The 21,870-nt window shown below is 32.1% G+C and overlaps 1 protein-coding gene across 1 annotated transcript; it reads left to right on the top strand.

Annotated features, from left to right (window-relative positions):
• Nucleotides 1–1,623: 1,623 nt before the first annotated feature.
• LOC127720878 (transmembrane channel-like protein 3) lies at nt 1,624–21,797 on the top strand. The gene is made up of 17 exons (XM_052227622.1): nt 1,624–1,640; nt 1,680–1,746; nt 2,018–2,084; nt 5,423–5,529; nt 6,915–6,959; nt 8,300–8,436; nt 9,106–9,253; nt 11,689–11,738; nt 13,365–13,515; nt 14,702–14,811; nt 15,580–15,673; nt 16,659–16,814; nt 17,970–18,244; nt 18,862–19,017; nt 20,235–20,313; nt 20,643–20,694; nt 21,550–21,797. The coding sequence occupies exons 1-17, from the start codon at nt 1,624–1,626 to the stop codon at nt 21,633–21,635; spliced, it is 1,797 nt and encodes a 598-aa protein (XP_052083582.1). The 3' UTR covers nt 21,636–21,797.
• The last annotated feature ends 73 nt before the right edge of the window (nt 21,798–21,870 follow it).

Genomic DNA, 21,870 nt, shown 5'->3' with positions numbered 1-21,870 from the left:
ACAGTCACGTGACACCAGAAGAAGTATTACAACGAATGAGATATGCCTTTAGAAATGACGGGTAACGTGTCTTTTATTTCAAATATTATTATGATTAAGATTGGATTTAGTTGTTGTCAAAATCGAACTACAAAAAAGAAATCTTAAGAGAAAATTGATATATCTTTGCCTCCAAGCGTTTTCCAACAGCAACTATTACGTGTATACCTAGAACAACACCATCTTAATTTTGTATGAGTAATGTGCACGTCTATGAACTTTAGTCTTCAATTGATAGTTTTTCTCATTGGCAAACATAACAATTCTCCCCATTTTATGTAGTGTATATCATACGTTGTATTAAGCTGATACGCTGAGTCAGATTTTAAACAGTCATGCTTGCTCACAAGACAGCGCTGAGTCAGATTTAACACAGTCATGCTTGCTCACAAGACAGCGCTGAGTCAGATTTAACACAGTCATGCTTGCTCACAAGATAGCGCTGATTCAGATTTAACACAGTCATGCTTGCTCACAAGATAGGCTGAGCGCTGAGTCAGATTTAACACAGTCATGCTTGCTCACAAGATAGCGCTGATTCAGATTTAACACAGTCATGCTTGCTCACAAGATAGCGCTGAGTCAGATTTAAACACAGTCATGCTTGCTCACAAGACAGCGCTGAGTCAGATTTAACACTTTCATGCTTGCTCACAAGATAGCAGTCCGCCAAAAAAACCCAACATATAATCAAACTGGTACCAATCATTCCGACTTCGAACCAACAAGTCTGCTCTAACTCATTTGCTTGCGTGCCAACCGGAAAAAGAAACAAATACTAATTCTCTGGTTTTGAACAGGTCGGGATTCGCAAAAGTTCCATAAATAGCGATATATATTCAAAAGAAACATGTAAATAGATTAAAGCGCAAATACGAATATTTGTAATACACATAAAAAAAACATCATTTTAAAGTTGTTGAAGTTGCTCTGTTTTTGTGTAAAAATATTGTTTTATAGCTTTGATGCAGAAAATGATTTTGAAGCTGCACAATCTATGCTCACTACATTGGAACGATCTGCATTCCGTGACACAGTGCTCGATAATTTAAAAGAAACACCCATGTCTATGAGGGAACGACTTGGTTTAAGAAGGTACTGAATATAAAAGATGTAAACATTTTGTAATTCTTATTTACACATAACAAAAGCATTCAATTACCGACATCTCTGGCGGATCAATTTTGTTCCTCTCTTGTGGTAACAGTCAGCAATTACCATAGTCGACCCAAATTATCAACAAATATTTCATTTTGAGTTTTGAAATCCATAAAAGGCACTTTTTTAATTTCCAATTTGTTTGCTTCTCAATGATTTTTTCATTGAAAAGTGGTAAAATCTACTTTTCACGTTTGAACATTTTCCGAAAAAGAATTACTAAAATAGAAGCCTTTGTCTCATCAGAATGAAATTATATTATGGGGTCGTGTTTTGTTCGAGCTGTATTTCCTGTTGTAATTTTATCTGTTCCTTAAAGGAGACCTGACATGAAATCGGGTTTATGCTTTATTTTCTATAATTTGGCTTTTGATATTGATGGAATTGTACACTACTAGTACGTACTTCAATATACGGTGTACTTACATGTTCGTTGGTACACGGTAAGTTTCATTGGCAATCATCTCATTTGAATAATTTAGATTAATATACTCAAAGACTCATACTAGAAGGAAGCGTGAACAAGAAATAGAAGAAGCAACAACAAAGGTAACTAAAAAGTACATATTTACATGTTAATGATAGATCATTTTGTTTAACCAATATTATCTTTCCGGTAAGGTTTTTCGAAAAGCATTCCTTCCTTTTTGGTAAATGTAGTTCAGTTTTTTCACAATAATGCAAAGAAATTCAAACAAAATGAAACCTTTATCAACCTTTCCAACTTGATATGTTCGAAAAATGTACAAATCTTTTTACACCTTATCAAATGCTTATGTATAAATAACATTAATTTGAATTTTTGAATTCTATATTGCAGAGTGGGAACCGCAATTACACATTTGTTCCATTTAATTTGTGGGAAGAAACAATAGCCAACTTATCAGGTCGGTGGATACTTTTTTTTACATTTTTTTTCAAAAGAAATTAATCGGTATTGGTATTGGTACCAGTGCGCATTACATGACGTTCCCAATAAAAAGTGGATTTTGACGTTATTTCAAAGAATGTTTCAAGCGTTCGATCAAAAAGAGCGTGATTAATGCTTTGTATATGTTTTCGCATTTCGCCCCCTCCCCCGATTTTAACTTATGCGAAAATGCGAATTAATATTGCTGTCGAGTGATATGTGATAATTTGTAATATGAATATTGATTTATGATTAACAAGGGAAAAAATGAAGTTTACAGCTATGATACCAAGTCGTGTGTCATGTTTGTAGTTCAAAAATTTAAATTGCTCAAAAACAAAAGGTTCTTTCTTTTGGATTTCTTAATGTAGGTGATTGAGCTTGTCCTTACTTGGTGTCAATGTTAGGAAGATAGGTCATGAATATTCGTCCAATTTTTTCCTTCATGGAACCCTGAATTACTTGATGTTTATTTGCGGCTGCAGATGAGACTTGCGATAAGGTAGTTAAATAGCGTGATATGTTTGATGACTTTTCTATATAGTGGTGTCCTACCAGAATATGTTCACATCCTTTTCGAAAAAAAATGTATTCAAGAAATTATTTTAGAAAAAATTACCCCCCCCCCCCGCCCCCTCCCGCCCATTCAAACAAACAGAAGTTGACAGAGAAACATTCATTTCAATTCTATGTACAAGTAATATAAATCCAAATTACCTCTTCATGTACAGGTAGTAACAATTCTCATGTATCTTCTGTCAAACGTATACTAGCTTCCTAAGTAAAAGAATTAGTTGACATCAAATACAGTTTAATCATCAATGTAAGAGTGTTTGGATATTTTTTTCACTACACGTGAACAGATTGATAAACACGTGGTATGTTGATTTGAGGTACAAATATAAAACCATGTAAGTTATAACCTTTGAATATGCATTCCAAAAATTAAAAAAACTACTCAAAAAGTAAGGCATTTTAAATTCAATTGAACTGAAAAATTTAATAAAATGATCAACTATCCATTGAAAATGAAATCAAAATAGCAGCGACTTCCTTTATAAAAGTTTAAATGCAAGAAAATACACATGATTTCTGTAGTATCAATTTTTTTCATACAATTGGCTTATTTTGCAATATTTTTTATAGGATTAAATTAGAGCAAATTATCCTCATAACATGAATTTTAAATCACGGACGCTGACATTTATTATGTTTTGCGGACGTTGTGACAAAATTGGCTATAATTTTTGATGCGAAAGGAGGATCATGTTTTCTAAAGAAAAAAAAAATGAAATAGAAAAATGTGTTTTTCTTTAAAACCAAATCTCTATATTATTTTATCTAACCATGCTTTTTGCATAAACAGCTAAAAAAAAAAAGGGAATAAAAAAACGAATTTTAAGGGTGAAGAGGGTTTCAAAATTTATTATAGGGATATGTATGGAGATAATGATATGTATGCAATTTACGAAAAGTCAAAGAGGAGGTAGAAAATTGTAAAGAAACATTCTCAACCGTTTATTATACTTATCAGAACTAAAAGTTTTCTGTGCTTGAAAATATTGAAAAAAATAATGCATAAGGATTTTGATAGGAAAGTGCTAAAACAGGATCATTATATTGAATCATACCTGATAACTTAAATTTCAATAAGGAATACAGGAGTCTCCAATCACTTTATGTTGAGCCTTTTGGCAGTGCAAAGCAAATTGTGATTTATTCAGGATAAAGCAATGTATCTTAATAGTTTAATCTTTATTTTCGTTTGATTTAGTTTACTTTGACAGTAATGTTGCGTCATACTTTAAGCTTGTTTGTTTTAGCTTACTGTGACAGTGACGTTGCGTCATACTTTTAAGTTTGTTTGTTTTAGCTTACTTTGACAGTGATGTTGCGTCATACTTTTAAGTGTGTTTGTTTTAGCTTACTGTGACAGTGATGTTGCATCATACTTTTAAGATTGTTTGTTTTAGCTTACTGTGACAGTAATGTTGCGTCATACTTTTAAGTTTGTTTGTTTTAGCTTACTTTGGCAGTAATGTTGCATCATACTTTAAGTTTGTTTGTTTTAGCATACTGTGATAGTGATGTTGCATCATACTTTTAAGCTTACTGTGACAGTAATGTTGCGTCATACTTTTAAGTTTGCTTGTTTTAGCTTACCGTGACAGTAATGTTGCGTCATACTTTTAAGTTTGCTTGTTTTAGATTACTTTGGCAGTAATGTTGCGTCATACTTTCAAGTTTGTTTGTTTTAGCTTACTTTGGCAGTAATGTTGCGTCATACTTTTAAGTTTGCTTGTTTTAGCTTACTGTGACAGTAATGTTGCGTCATACTTTTAAGTTTGTTTGTTTTAGCTTACTGTGACAGTAATGTTGCGTCATACTTTTAAGTTTGTTTGTTTTAGCTTACTGTGACAGTAATGTTGCGTCATACTTTTAAGTTTGTTTGTTTTAGCTTACTTTTGCAGTAATGGCAGTGATCCCTTTGCGGCTAAAACTGTGCCACTTTTACTATGAGGTTTCGTGAAAAATTATATCCCAGAACGGAAATTACCTCTTCATGTACAGGTAGTAACAATTCTCATGTATCTTCTGTCAAACGTATACTAGCTTCCTAAGTAAAAGAATTAGTTGACATCAAATACAGTTTAATCATCAATGTAAGAGTGTTTGGATATTTTTTTCACTACACGTGAACAGATTGATAAACACGTGGTATGTTGATTTGAGGTACAAATATAAAACCATGTAAGTTATAACCTTTGAATATGCATTCAAAAAATTAAAAAAAATACTCAAAAAGTAAGGCATTTTAAATACAATTGAACTGAAAAATTTAATAAAATGATCAACTATCCATTGAAAATGAAATCAAAATAGCAGCGACTTCCTTTATAAAAGTTTAAATGCAAGAAAATACACATGATTTCTGTAGTATCAATTTTTTTCATACAATTGGCTTATTTTGCAATATTTTTTATAGGATTAAATTAGAGCAAATTATCCTCATAACATGAATTTTAAATCACGGACGCTGACATTTTTTAAGTTTGCTTGTTTTAGCTTACTGTGACAGTAATGTTGCGTCATACTTTTAAGTTTGTTTGTTTTAGCTTACTTTTGCAGTGATGTTGCGTCATACTTTTAAGTTTGTTTGTTTTAGCTTACTTTGGTAGTGATGTTGCGTCATACTTTTAAGTTTGTTTGTTTTAGCTTACTTTGGCAGTAATGTTGCGTCATACTTTAAGCTTGTTTGTTTTAGCTTACTGTTACAGTGATGTTGCGTCATACTTTTAAGTTTGTTTGTTTTAGCTTACTTTGGCAGTAATGTTGCATCATACTTTAAGTTCCTGAGGATTTTGTTGTTGTTGAATATAGCAGCGGGAATACTGATGATATCTTTTGTAACTGTTCCACAGGTAAAACTTATTAAAAATAAGCAAATATTTGTATTATACTAATTTTTATTTTATCTATTTGTATTGGGTCGCAAACTGAAAAATTAATCTTTTCTATAGGTTGCAATTCTGTAAATATAGACAATGCAATTTCCCATTGGAACTCCCTTTGCGGCTAAAACTGTGCCACTTTTACTATGAGGTTTCGTGAAAAATTATATCCCAGAACGGAAAGTTGATATGCACTACTATTTTTTTCAAGGTCAAAATATAGGGCTGTGTGGCATATTTTCAACATTTATATGCCCTGAACTTCTAAGAGTTTAAACTTATACTAAAATTCTGTACTACCCCTACCTCCGCTTTGAGACCTCCTAAGAATTAAATTTTCATCGCTTCTATGCTTTGCTATACTGGTAACATTCCCAAATTATGTCTCTATGAGATGAAACACAGAGATTAATCTGGGAACCAGTACGCAAACAAATTAACATATCTATGAATATTATATATCTCCCAAAAAGAGGCGTGGCTTGTGAGTCAGATATATCAAGGCCAGAAGTTCTTACTGCAGATTTTTTTTCTGGAAAAATTTTAATCATATACTAGTCTCCTGGGTATAGATTAGGAATAGCTAATACTAAACCAAAAGCAAATTAAAGATACGAAATATAACAACGAATTGACGAAAGCTTAGAACCATATTTTTGTATATCATAATTATAAACCAGCATTCAAAAATAAATATTAGACAACATGTTTATAATCTCTTAGTCCCTCAGACGTACGTTTTCTGTACGCAATATAAATCAGTGGCACTTGGATATATCAGTAGGACAGTCAAATGAATCCCAAAAGTTCTATAAAATCCGGCTACGGTTAATACACATTGGGATAGAAAAACCTAACTGTTTCAAATGGTTTCAAAATTTTAAGGTAACCAATCTCCTAAAGTTTTATTGGCAGTGGTCTAATTAAATAGTGTTTTGTCTGTTTGTTTATGAACTTTTTAGCAAATACATTTGTCAAAATATACAACGATGCAATTAAGCCAGGAAAAGTTGAATTTGAATGGTTTAACTGTAAGTCTGTTCTTTGTATTTAGAGCCTTATAGTGGTATATTAATTGTATTTCTGTAATTATGCCATAAATGTTGATTTTCATAAAGGTTTATCTTAAAGTGTGAGTTGATAACAGAAACAGCTGTGCGTTTTACATTCATTAACTATAACTTACATAACATTATATTGGTTGAAACATGAACTGGTCGACAACAAAATAACCGAGGACTGAGTTGTTTTGCTTTTATTTGAATATTACCCCCAAACAATGCACACATGCGGTTATTTCATTTTTGAAACATTTGTACGCTTTGTCAATTTCAATGAATGTTATTCTATTTCAGGCAATTGAAGGACCACAATCTTTTAACTCATCCATAAGTCAGTTTGTAAGTCAAGTTTACATTTTTCGTGTTGATCTTAAACAACATGTTAACGTGCCTGTCCAAAGTCAGAATTCTCAACAGGAGTATGTTTAATTTTAGCTATTTTGCCTATTGCGTGTTGATAACAGATTTTTAAAGTCTCTGTTGAGTTAATACACAACGTTTTCTACTTGGTACGACTCAGAGGTTGATAAATTGTATAGACACCTGACTATCATCGAAGGTCATTGGAGGTCGTACTATTATGTTGACCTGTAGACGTTTGTTCTGGTTAGTTTATTGTTTTGCTGGATTGTTATCTCATTGCGCATATCCTACATCTCATTTTATGCATACATTTACAGCGGGTTACAAACAGGGAGGGTTAATGATTCTCATACTCCGTGTAAAGGTACTTTCAAGGGAAATAAGTGGAACAATCTAAATTAATGCTGTCTTTAAGAATTCCTGTCCTGTTAGACAACAAGATTATTTTTCAAAAGTGAAGAAAAAAAGTAAAAGCAAGTAGAAAATACTGGTCAAATGACTTAAAGATGGGAGACCGTTGTTTCAACCGTTTCGGAAACATAATTTGGCGTATATTTGTTTGAACCATAATCATCTGATAATAGATCTAGGATATTTTGACATTTAAAAGATACTGATGGTTATCGATATTCAGTATTGTGGGAACGACCACAGTAGAAATCACACGTGATTTGAAGGTGGATAGTTACTCTTAAAAAAACAACAATAAAGCAAATACAGCCATTATACCATTTAGATATACTTTGTTGGTAGCGGGCGAGCTTAAAATGTGATGTTTTCCATTTGCTATTCAATATTTCAAACATTATATATCATATTCGTTCTGTTAGAAGAAGCACTTTTGTATCATTTATCCCAATTTTCCTGAACATGGTCAGAATGACAGAAATATGGACAACAGTGATGTTCATAAGTCATTAATCATTGTTTAACATGATTAAGAAGACAAATCTAGGTAAAAAAAACCCGAGGTAATCGCATAAACTCTAAAAGGATCTAAATCCGGGTGCGTCATTTGAGAATGGAATCGGGGAATGTGTCAAAGAGACAACAACCCGACCAAAGAGCAGAAAACAGCCCAAGGCCACCAATTGGTCTTCAACACAGCGAGAAATCCCGCACCCTGAGGCGGGCTTCAGCTGGCCCCTAAACAATAATGTATACTAGTTAAGCGAAAATGGACGTCACACGAAACATATAAATGAACCAAAATAGAAAAAAAACATACAAGACTAATATGCATGCATCACCCATTATACGAAGACAACATAATTAACTGGACGTATCCCATTATAACCATCTAATTTTCTTTAAAGGGCTGGTTATCTAAAAGCATGTTATTGTTTGGATCCTACAGCTCAGATAAAATCCACGATACATACAATCAACCGCTAGCATATATTCTTACCTGGATGGGAGTCAGTCTTTTTTATTTGATAGTAGTTGCTGTGGCGTAAGTTGGTTTTATTAATATCTTAACTTGGAACATCTAACAGATTGAACGACTGTATCGAATGTTTCAGTTTTATAAGAGAAAACTAAAACTGACAAACCTTGAAAGAGGGACTTGAGATAAACTGAATAATAACATTAGAAAAATCAGGTGCAAAAATATGGAACTAGTCTGTTCATACTTGCATTAAAAGCCCTGAATGATATCCTCGAACCAAAATTTTAAGTTTCCACGAAACCGACAACGAAACCCAGAAACAAAGAAAATATTAGATATAGCGGACGAGTTGGACTTACAAAAGTTCCATACCCAAAATACTAAGGATATTTTACCCCATGAATATATTACTAGTACCTTAGCTGTATTTGGCAAACCTTTAAAACAATTTTGAGTCCTCAGTGCTCTTCAACTTCGTAATTTATTTGGCCTTTTTAACTTTGTCGATTTGAGCGTCACTGATGAGTCTTTTTGTAGACGAAACTCGCGTCTGGCGTACACAATTTAAATCCTGGTATCAATGATGAGTTTATTCGTACTTCCATCGGTAACTTTGATCGTTGCACTTCAACCTTTATAATTAAATCCTCCAGATCAAGAATCTGACAAATGCTATCATGATATCTATAAAATTGGTTTTTGTTAATTCTGTAATTGCTTGATCTATTTCAGGATGCATATTCGCTACCGACAAAGTAAACTCTCCGACAATGCAGACGACTACGAGTTTGCTCTCAGAACATTTAGCTCGTGGGATTACACAATATACTCTAAAGAGGGAGTGAAAGATAGACGTAAAGCTTTGTGTATGGAGTTAAAGGTATAGCAGGTTTTATATACTTTGTTGAGTATATTTACCTATTTTATAGATTCGAAGCTATGACATATTGTATTGACACCGGTCTTTTTAGCTCACCGGGCCCGAAAGGCCCCATGTGAGCTTATGCCATCACTTGGCGTCCGTCGTCGTCCGTCGTCTGTCGTCGTCTGTCGTCGTAAACTATTTCAAAAATCTTCTCCTCTGAAACTACTGGGCCAATTACCTTCAAACTTTAACTAAATGTTTCTTAGGGTATCTAGTTTATAAATTGTATCCGAAGTTTTGATCCATCGCCAAACATGGCCGCCATGGCTAAAAATAGAACATAGGGGTCAAATGCAGTTTTTGGCTTATATCTCAAAAACTATAGCTTTTAGAGCAAATCTGACATGGGGTAAAATTGTTCAATTGGTCAAGATCTATCAGCTCTGAAATTTTCAGATGAATCGAACAACCCATTGTTGGGTTGCTGCCTCCAAATTGGTAGTTTTAACAAAATTTTGCAGTTTTTTGTTATTATTTTGAATATTATTATAGATATATATAAACTGTAAGCAGCAATAATGTTCAGCAAAGTTAGATCTACAAAAAAGTTAATATGACCATAATTGTCAATTGACCCCTTAAGGAGTTATTGCCATTTAAAGACAATTTACACAATTTGTTCATCAAGTTTGCTAACATTTAAAAATCTTCTCCTCTGAAACTACTGAGCCAATTACCTTCAAACTTTAACTAAATGTTCCTTAGGGTATCTTGTTTATAAATTGTATCCGAAGTTTGTATCCATCGACAAACATGACCGCCATGGCTAAAAATAGAACATCAGGGTCAAATGCAGTTTTTGGCTTATATCTCAAAAACTAAATATTTTAGAGCAAATGTGTCATTGGGTAAAATTGTTTAATTGGTCAAGATCTATCGTCCCTGAAATTTTCAGACGAATCGAACAACCCATTGTTGGGTTGCTGCCACCGAATTGGTAGTTTTAACAAAATTTTGCAGTTTTTTGTTATTATTTTGAATATAATTATAGATATACATAAACTGTAAGCAGCAATAATGTTCAGCAAAGTAAGATCTACAAAAAAGTTAATATGACCAAAATTGTCAATTGACCCCTTAAGGAGTTATTGCCCTTTAAAGACAATTTTACACAATTTGTTCATCAAGTTTGCTAACATTTAAAAATCTTCTCTGAAATACAGGTGAGCGATTCAGGCTCTTGAGAGCCTCTTGTTTAAAAACTGTGTTGACCTTTATATTAAATGCAATGTATTGCGTCGTTAGAATGCTCTATGATTGATGTATACAAAATGTATGTTGCATCGCCTCATATACAACCAAACAGGATGACTGGGTCACAAAACATGGTAACCTGAAATTCTCCCGTCCGGCAATAATAAAAACCATGCTCTGTTTGTGTATTTGTAAAGACATAGCTATGTATGATCAAAACAATTAGATTTAGTATGATGTTTCTTGAAAGCAGAATGTCACGACCTCTGCTCGTAAAAGGGCATTTGAAACAACTCGTTGAAGGGTCTATAATTGGAATATTGCTAGGCAAAATGTATTACCCTCTCCAACCATGCAGCAAATCACATGCGGAGGGGTGTCAGTTGGACGGTGCGAAGTGTATTAAAAGGCAGCCGTATCGGGTCTAAATTGAGGACATTTAATTCAATGCTTATTATAGGGAGAGTGCAAATAGCCATTGAAACAACTCTTTGAAGCTTCCTTAGGTGGCCTGTTGCAAGACATATTCCTACTCTTTCCAACATACCCTGTTTACCAAGTGTCTTTTTATTTTCACTCCGAGAGTCGCACTTTGTAGAACATATCGATTGGATTCATTGTTAATTGATTCTTGCTTTGGATATACATGCATTTTTGTTGCCACTGGCTGTTAAACAAACAACAATAAATCAATCAATTATTACAACAACTATGTATGTGCTGAAAGATAATTCCTTATACAAAGACAAAGCTTAAATGATCGACATGTATTACATGCAACCCATAAATCTAATCATTTGAATTAAAAGATAACATGCGAAAATTTCAACCGCGGAAAGGTGCTAAACCACCTTTCGTACGTATATGGCACCTATATACCTTAATATAACCTGTGTTGTATTTAGGTAAATAACTAAATTTTTTTCAGAGACAAATGCCTGTGGTATATGGACTTTTTTGGTTATGTCTGCTTAAATAACTCCTTTCTTAACTGTCATCGTTTTGTGTGTTCAATGATCATATTAAACAAACCAGCATGGTGTCCTAAGAAACAAATGTGTAACATGTAAGTAAAGTTTTATGATTGGAAACTACAATTCCAAATTTTATTTTCAAAGCATCGATGAAAAAAAGGGTATATATATTCTAAGTGCACTCTTTCAATCTGTATTCATAAAAAATATTTGCTATTATAGGAGCGAATAAGAGAAGAACGTAAATCAAGAAAGCCAAAATTGGAAACAAGGTAACAAGATTATAGACCGTCATATATAAATATATATGTGTGATTAGACATATGGCATATGTCAATGAGACAGCAACACAACAACGAAAATAATATAGTATAGAAGTTTGTTTGACATTATGTTTCTTAGATGCAAAACGTTAAAACAAAATTAAGTTGAAAACAAATAACCACTTATAAATATTCCTGAATTAATACAGGCACACTAATATATATATATAAGAAAATTAATGTAAGATAATGACGGTTTCAATTCATCACTTTTACTAGCGCTTTCACTGCTTTCACAGATCTTAAGGTAATGTGACTTGTATACATAAATGTTATAAAACAATTGATTGACGTTAACAATAGTATGACGTTAACAAATACAAGGGAGACTACTAATGTCATTTTAAAATTGGAGTAAAGTCTTTAAAATGTTTCGTAAAAATTAAAATATTATTTATCATTTAATCCCGGGTTGAGAATGTTTATGATTAATTCTTCTTTCTTCTTCTTCCGGAGAGCATCTTCAAAATTCGACTTTAATGAAACTTTGCCTATTGTTAGAAAATGTACCGATAAACGATGTATGACATGTCCAGATTTAATAGAAGAAAGTTCAATTTATTTCAAAAATGGAAAGCATTTCACAGTTAAACAAAATATGTCTTGTAAAAGTTCAAACGTCATTTATTCTCTCATATGTTCAAATTGTGAGGAATTTTATATTGGAGAGATAAAAACAGAACTGCGGACTAGAATGACTGTGCATAGACAGCAAACCAACCATGAAGATTTAACAATCATCAGGGCTAACGACCATTTCCATCGTTGTTCTAATGGACGATTTAAAATATTTCCGTTGTATATGGTCAATCGTCAAAATGATTTCTCCGGAAGAAGAAAGAAGAATTATTCATAAACATTCTCAACCCGGGATTAAATGATAAATAATATTTTAATTTTTACGAAACATTTTAAAGACTTTACTCCAATTTTAAAATGACATTAGTAGTCTCCTTTGTATTTGTTAACGTCATACTATTGTTAACGTCAATCAATTGATGAATTGAAACCGTCATTATCTTACATTAATTTTCTTATTTGTTACCAGCATACGGATTCTATTTGACTTTTTTTCTATATATATATATATATATATATATATATATATATATATATATATATATATATACAAGTCTAAATTAAAAACAACGTTCAAACCTATGATTGCGTTGGATAAAAACCGCAATTTTTATTCGTGTGCATGCAAAGCAAATTTCTTGGTAGAGGGGTCTAATTACAGCACAAATAACATTTTCCATAGACCAAAAGAGTGAAAAAGTATATTTTATCAAAACGCATTTGACTAGTAGGTCGAACAACTGATGTTCTTAAACCCTGCTGACTGCCATTGGCGATTGCCAAATGAACGGATCACCAGATGTAACAAAATGGATCTTATTTACATAGCTGAAAATGAATCCGTTATTATCAGAATTTTGAACTCATGACAAAATAGTAATTTTAATTTACATTACGGAATGTGTACATTAATATGAAAAGTGTGCAACACCATATTTAATCAAGTAGAGAGATACAAAAAGGACAGAAGAGTCAATCTTCAATTCTATTTTAAAGACTCCTTCGATATCTTGGACGTTTCATCAGCAATATAATTGTATTGGGATTACTTGGTGGAAGTGGTTATCTTGTATATTATGTTGCGGACAAATTTAAACTTCCAGACAGCACGCCTACAGAACTTAAGAAGCTGTTTGATAAATATCAGGTGATTCTTTGTTTAGTTATATGTTTCAATAAAATAATTAGTACTTACATGATCTTATTAAAACAATCATATGTGATCACTTCCTTGATCATGACACGTGTTTCTGGATACTGACAATGCCATGGCAAAAAATGAAAAACTATCAAAAGACAAACAGTTTACGAAACACAACATCGAATACTAAAAACTGAGCAACACGAACCCCACGAAAAACCGGGGGTGATCTCAGGTGCTTCAGAGGGGTAAGCAGATCATGCCCCACTTGTGGCATGTAGGTACAAAAGAGTGACGAAAGATACCAGAGGGAAATTCTAACTCATAGATCGAAAACGAACTGACAACGCCATGGCCATAAATAAAAAGACAAACAGAGAAATAATAGTACAGATGATACAACATAGAAAACTAAAGTCTAAGCAGCACGAACCCCACCAAAAACTGGGGGTGATCTCAGGGGATGATCGAGCTGAATAGAAGATCCAAAAACGTATAATGTCAACGATTTCTGAAAGAGGAACGTCCTTAATTTTAGCAAATTGTTTCATATATACTATGCCAATAACAAAACACTAGCTACTGACAGTTGTCAACCAATACCGGTAACGACCGTGTACTAAAAGAATACCAGTTTGATTTCCTTTCTGGTCATGAATATGCATGAAATGATTTCCACTTAATGTTAAGCAAGCAACAATGAATCAATCCTTGTGCACAACACTATTTTTTGGAATAACGTTCAACATCAAATATGAGTGTTTGCAAATCAAGTTTTTCCTTATTCATTCTTTAGATAATTTCTTGGTTGAATGGTTGTGTAAATGCAGGGACCATTATAATATACCATGTTATGCTGACAAATATATGTATATTTTTCTATAATGTAAATGCAAATTTTATTTGGGTTTCTTTGAAAATGACAGATTACGGATTCTTTGACTGTTTTGGCGCTTTATTTTAATTAGTTCTAATAGAGACCATTTATCCTTGATATTATTTTGCTGTATTCAAAGCCTTACGCACGTAACTGTATTGAAGTGTTATTTGTATTACATAAGAAACAAATTAGTCAATTAATGCCGATTACATATAATTTCGTACAATGCAACAGCAGTTTGGTATTTATATCACATGCTCTTGACTCCATGAAATACACTTGATAATTTGTGAAATGATAACTTTCTTTCAGCTGTCAGTAGTGGTTTCTTTATTGAAGCTTTTTATACCTCTCTTTTTTGAAATTCTGGTTCATCTAGAAGGATGGCCACCAAGAACAGCTCTAAAAGTTACATTGTTTAGGCAAGTATTTGTTACAGTTCAATTTGTAATGGTAATGTATTGAGACAATTATTTGGAATGATGTTAAGATACATCGATACATGTTTTTCTTTACATCAATCATTATTATGAAAAAGACAAAATATGTGTAGGAAATTATCTAGATAGTGACATTCTATTAGGAAACCACAAACAAAACGAGCTTTTCTATGGAACCACATGGTCGAGTATAAGTTTGAAAAGACGTAATATAAACCATACAAACTATGTAAGCAGACAAGATTATATATTTCATAATATCAGGGAATTCAAATGATGGAAAGTCTTAATTAAGCAATTTTGTAATAATAATCAGTGTATGACTGAGAGAAAAAAAGCATAACATACTTTGGATTGGAACCCAACACGCATTTCACTAAACAGAGTAAAAAGTGAGAAATTAAATTAAAAAAAAATAATTAAGCATTGAATTTCATTTTAGGGTGCATTAGCGACATTATCACTGTTAACAAATGTCTACAGATAATTTATATCTATTTGTATATATTATCACTGCATGATATTTTCCAATGAATAATACATTGTATTTTATTTTTGCATTGGTGTGGAAAGTGCTTATTTTATTAATTGATTTTCAAATTTTTATTCGAATAATTATGCAATTTGATCACCCATGTGTTAACCATTATGTATCCTTTGTATTATCTGTTTTGACAATGGTGTTGTATGCCGTATTATAATGACTCATTCGCATATTTAATTTATCTTATCATATTCAAACTTTTTCAGAACAACATTATTTTATTTTGCAAGTCTCGTAGTTTTCGATATGTCCTTACACAATGTCGCATCAGAATGCTCAAGTGATTCATGCAGTGACAAGGTATGAATTATTCATCAAATTTTCATGGATTAATTTGACACAATATGCTTATAATATTTTAACAGAACAGTAATGGAATTCGATTAAGTAGTACAAATTTGACGATTTGCTTTATTTTGCTCTCAACACTTTTAGCCTCGAGCATACCAGATGAAGGCTAATCCAAAATAAATTTAAATACGCACTGCTGTACCCCTATTTTTGACATTATTACCTATTATGTCTGTTTGTTTTGTTCACACATCGTTGTCAATATAGTGGAATTTTATGAGACTGTCATACAAGTGAGAGGTTTAGCTAGCTATAAAACCAGGTTTAATCCACCATTTTCTACATAAGGAAATGCCTGTACCAAGTCAGGAATATGACAGTTGTTTTCCATTCGTTTGATGTATTTGAGCTTTTGATTTTGCCATTTGATAAGGGATATTCCGATTTGAATTTTCCGATTTGAATTTTCCTTTGAGTTCGGTATTTTTGTTATTTTACTTTTTTTCAATCGTTACTCTACCTTTATATTTGAATGGAAACAGATCAAGAAAGAAACAAAACAAATGTTCAATGTGCACGTTTCATTGTGGATAGGAAATAGAAAGTAACTGAAGTTGAAATTTATTTTCGAAATGAAGGTTGGATAGCACTGTCAAACATTTTCATATGACTTAAATGAAAGTGTGATCGTTCGATCGACTGTTACTTCCTCAACGTCCAGTGGCAATTGTTTCAAGGATAATCAAGACGAGAATATATTAGCAATAAATACAAAGGAAGGTGCTACAGGATGATACAACCTTGAATTTGGCGAGACATTTGGACTGCCTCTAGAAAATAAGTGGTTTGTATATAAAGATTTGAAAATAAAAGAGACAAAAAATACAAGTGAACTGAATTCTAAACTTTTTAAAGATAGTAATAGAACATATTTTCTTATGAAATCTGTATGATGGAACTATAAATTCAACTATGTCAATGAAATATGTTTTAGGGTATAAATACAACTGACGTTTGCTGTTGGGAGAATCGAGTTGGAGAAGAAGTTCTGAAAGTGGTGTTTATAGATCTGGGTTTATGTATAGCTGTTGGATTGTTTTTTCATGTTGCGAAAGCTTTGTTTATAAAATGTAGAATTTGTTGTATTCAGGTTTGTTTGAATATATCTCCAAATAGAACCATATTGCGTTCCTCTGTTGGTAGTTTTTACGATATGGCTTTACGATTATGTTTATAATCTTTTGCCTTCATATATTGTTTGTATATTATTCACACACACACAAAAAAAGAAACGAAACTTCGAAACTAGAACTTAACTACACCAAAATAAACGGAAACTACAAAACCGAAAAATACACGTGAAACTTAGTATAAGTTACTCCGAACACCTGATGTTTGACAGAAAAGTAAAGGCAACAGTAGTATACCGCTGTTCAATAGTCATAATTAGAAAACAAATCCGGGTTACAAACTAAAACCGAGGGAAACACATCAACTATAAGAGGAAAACAACGGAACAACAGAAACACAAAACTGCAACAAAAACAAACGCCAACATACATAGAAACGGACTATTTGATAACAACTGCCATATTCCTGACTTGGTACAGGACATTTTAAGACAAAACTTTAAAGGCCTGGTGTAATAAATATATTGTTTCTGCTATTGTACATTTACTCTTCTGACTTTTCTGTTATAATGAGGGTGAGTTTTTTTTACCTAAATAAAGCCCACAACATTAAAGAAGTTACTTATTGAGTTGACTTAAAAGTTGAAAAAAACCTTTATGAAATTTACGACTACATCCTTTGTAGATACAAACCAAAACATTGGAAATGTAATTTGTACTTGATTTTAATTATATAGTATAAATCAGAATTCCAACTTCTTCTAATAAATATTGGAGTTTCAATTTGTACAGGGAGGGCCCTGTGTCCACATTATATGGGAACTTATTGCACATTCGTTATTCTTATTCATTTTGAAAACATTTTGTATCCATATAATTAGATGAAATGTTTTTTTTTTAATTCAAACTCTGAAGATCAATAAAATAGATTCCAATTTGCAATAACATAACCTCAGAGCAAGAGTTAACAAAATGATTAAAAAGTGTGAATATCTCTAAATCAAGAAACATTAAACAAATGGAGTCAAAACAACATGCCCACGTTATCTCATTAACAATATATATAGAAATTGTTTTCAGAAATAAGACTGACAATTATCCATAGTGCAAATGCTAGGCACTTGAATGAAACCAATAACCAATCATGTAGTTATGGTGCTTGTTCTGAATTTCAGTTAGAACTTAGTGAGTTTGGCATAACATCTAGTGTGTTAGACTTGATATATGGACAAGGATTGATATGGCTTGGATTATATTTTTCTCCATTGATAATAGTGATTGGAATTATTAAACTATTCGTTGTGTTCTACACACAGTTATTCGTCGCCAAAATGGCTATGGTTGCTCCAAAGAAAGTATTTCGAGCATCACGATCTGGGAACTTTTATTTGTTTATACTCCTTCTCACATGGTTTTTGTGTATACTTCCAACTGCTTACACTATTGTAGAGTAAGTTATTTTTATATAAGTTTGTTTGTGTATTGCAACATTATAAATGTATAGTGTACACAATAAATGAAACATGGAAATGTAAGTGATGATGCATTGAATTGTGACCTTTCACATAAAGATACACTTGCTTTTTCTAAAGTTCTCTTTATTTACAATAGTGTATAATATTCTTTATCCCACCATCTCCCCTATCAAAGAAAAAAAAAGCAAAAGACAAAAACCAAAGGAATAGAAATATGAACCACAATATACTATTGGAAAGAGAACTATATTTTGGAGTCTGATGACAGCAGCCTTAATTTTCTGATGTCATCCATATTGTACTTTTGTTGTATAAAAAAAGTAATTGCGTAGCTAAGCTAAAAAGTAAAAACAACCGTCCATATAGAACAATATATAATTAAAGATTGAGCAGCTTGCAATCACGAGCACATGCAAACAACGGGATGGTCTCATATGCCCTTTCCGCTATTTTGATGCATAAGTTGCACTGGTCGTGATACGCAGGGTAGTAATCATTCCATAGTTTATACATAGGGAACTTAGAGCAACATCTTTTAAATATTACCGATACTAGATGCTTGCACGGCATGTATTGTAACCGTTTTTTACAGAGTAAGTCCCTCTGCAGATTGTGGACCTTTCAAAAAGATGTGTAAGGCATATGATGTGATATCTCATAGCATTGGAACCTGGCCAACTTACCTTGAGGAACCTGTAAAATATATTGGAACAGCGGCTGTAATTATTCCTGTACTTATATTGCTATTGTAAGTTCATTTGGATTGACTTTTTGAATAATTGTTGGTTGCATAACATCCAGTGGGTACAATTGAATGATTTAGTTATATAAATAAAAAACAAACAGTATTGAATAATTTTTCTAATTATATAAACTACATGCTTGTGAAAGAATACTATATTCAAAATACGTTATTCGGATGCCATAAATACCAATAACAATATGGTTATTACAATAACCATCCGAAGACTTTAGGGATGCCTTTAAAACCATCAATTAGGATTCAAAATCAATTAGAAGATTATGTAGATTAAAAGACTTCTTTTCTGTATCTCTTTATCAACTTTGAACTATAGTTCCTTAAAGTGTTCTTGGAATGAGTTAAACATACTGCAGAAGATATACCAGCAACACATAATTCAAGAAAGGAGAAGAAAAACACTTTGATACATGTAACAATTAGTTTTTATCCTCTAGATTAATTATAATGTAATCCAATCTATTTTTACGGTTTGTGTCGCAAATCATTGATAAGGTCATGTTCCTAAATTTACTTTTCATAAAATGTTGATTCATTCGAAACACTAAGACTTTTTTCCATTCTCCTAGACATAAATAACTTTAGCCGAATTTGGCATAGTTTTTATGCCCCACCTACGATAGTAGAGGGGCATTATGTTTTTCGGTTTATATGTCCGTTCGTCCGTCCGTCCGTCCGTCTGTCCCGCTTCAGGTTAAAGTTTTTGGTCAAGGTAGTTTTTGATGAAGTTGAAGTCCAGTCAACTAGAAACTATGATATGATCTTTCTCATTTTAATGCCAAATTAGAGTTTTGACTTCAATTTCACGGTCCACTGAACATAAAAATGATAGTGTGAGTGGGCACCCGTGTACTATGGACTACTTCTTGTTTATTGTGTTTTATTTCAATGATTTTTACTTCTTATTTGATTTTGCCTTCAAGCAATTTTTTATTCGAGCGTCACTGATGAGTCCTATGTAAGCGAAACATGCATTTGGTGTACTATATTTTAAGACTGGTGTATTTGTAGTTTGTACAATCACTGGGTAGAGGCTGCTGTTCTGATATGAAAATAAAAAGAAATATGGAAAGGAAAGGAATAATTAATTTAAAAACAAAAACCAGAAATAAGACAGGAACATGAAAAATCAGGATCCAGAATCTTAACTTATTTGCTTTTATATATTTCGTTTAAATTTTACATTAGTTTGTGTTATTATTTAGGTTGATAGCTCTTTACTACAGAGCCAAATCTTCCTCTTATGCTGATCTGATTAAAGAACTTAGAAATCAACTGAAATTTGTAAGTACTCAAATTGACTATGCTTTTTTGCTGTTTTTGCTTTTGATATTTGTTATTTGGCGATAATTTTCAACATAAGCTATTGAAAAATAGATATGAAACAATAAATAAGTGAAAATGTTAACTTTCAGTGGTTATCATTCATAAGTAAGTATTAATGCTATTGTTATTGAAAAGAGCTTTATTTTTTGCATGTTTTATCACTGTTGAGATAATTACAATGATATCGCAAGGTAATTCAATTAAGAGCTTTGAATTAACTAGGAAAAAATACGTGAAAATAAACTATCATCCATGTGTGTTGAGTTATTCTCTAGGATTTTTCATAGGAAAGAAAAGTTGAGAAGAGGAAAGTTTATGCAAGTGCTCTTTCTACACCTTGTAAGTTTAATACTGAACTTTACATCAGAATGTTATTATTAAATAAAGAAAATACGTGGCAAAGGAATGAACAACAAACATTCTAACAATTTTTTGGGTTTCTCATAGAAATATAAAAATAAGGAGATGTGGTATGATTGCCAATTAGAAAGCTATCCACCAAAGTTAAAATGAAGTGGATGTAAGCAATTATAGGCAACCGTACGATGTTCAAAAATGAGAAAAACCGACACCGCATATTTGGCTGTAAAGGTCCCGACATGAAAAATATGAAACAATTCAATTGAGAAAACTAACGACAAAAATCTATAACAAAACAATTCACGAAACATAATATGTTGTTTTAATATATTACCCAACTTTAACATATAATATCAGTTATATTCGTGTTTCTCAGTCTTTAGTTAAACCTTGTTGTGTACTGTTGATTGTCTTTTTGTCGTTTTGCGTTTTTGCCATGACATTGTCTGTTCTCGACTAATGAGTTTGATTATACTTTTGGTATCGTTCTTCTTTTCTATTATAGATTTCCTATTTAAGATCTATAATAGCCTCCACATTTGTACAAACATTAAATCAAACGCACACATGAAACATAGACATAATATTATTTAAGCTATTTATCAAATACTGGATTGTTGAATATAGATGATTAAATTGGATGATGGTGCAGTTGAAATGCTGTTTATATTTAAAGAGATTGATTTCTTCTATGCATCTGCAACTTCTTAACTCCATCACACAGCAAGCTCAATCTTGATATGAATGTTTATCGTATTTTTGTGAATGTTTTTATCAATATCGAGTACAATGCTGTGTGCCTTTTAATGATGTTTTTTCTTGAATTTTTCGTAGTTGGCACAGCAAGTAAAGCCACGGGACAAAAGTACGATTTTGATATGGAACAGACAAATTTTCCAATGATAAAGACAAACCCATAAGATGTAAAATATGTAATAGTGATGACCAAAGGTACTCAGATAATTTTGCATCAACATAATCTTAACAATTAATATAAAGTGACAAATAGATCTTGGATGAATAGTGCAATAAATATTGATGTATTATACCATATTGTCAGTGTTAGAAGGACAAACTGATACATGTTTTTGCACTTTTTTGCAATTCAGTTTTGTGCAATTCTGTAATATCTAAACCATCTAACGTGGTCGTGAT

Source organism: Mytilus californianus, unplaced genomic scaffold, assembly GCF_021869535.1.
Source record: "Mytilus californianus isolate M0D057914Y unplaced genomic scaffold, xbMytCali1.0.p SCAF_11, whole genome shotgun sequence".
NCBI lineage: Eukaryota > Metazoa > Mollusca > Bivalvia > Mytilida > Mytilidae > Mytilus > Mytilus californianus.
The sequence above is the reverse complement of the archived record's forward strand: the minus strand, read 5'-3'. Positions and strand labels throughout refer to the sequence as shown.

Excerpts from the sequence above, each read along its gene's own strand:
- LOC127720878 (XM_052227622.1), top strand. Across the intron at positions 2,085-5,422 it reads AACAATAGCCAACTTATCAG|CTTACTTTGGCAGTAATGTT; the intron begins GTCGGTGGATAC and ends TGTTTGTTTTAG. Across the intron at positions 20,695-21,549 it reads AAGTGCTCTTTCTACACCTT|TTGGCACAGCAAGTAAAGCC; the intron begins GTAAGTTTAATA and ends AATTTTTCGTAG.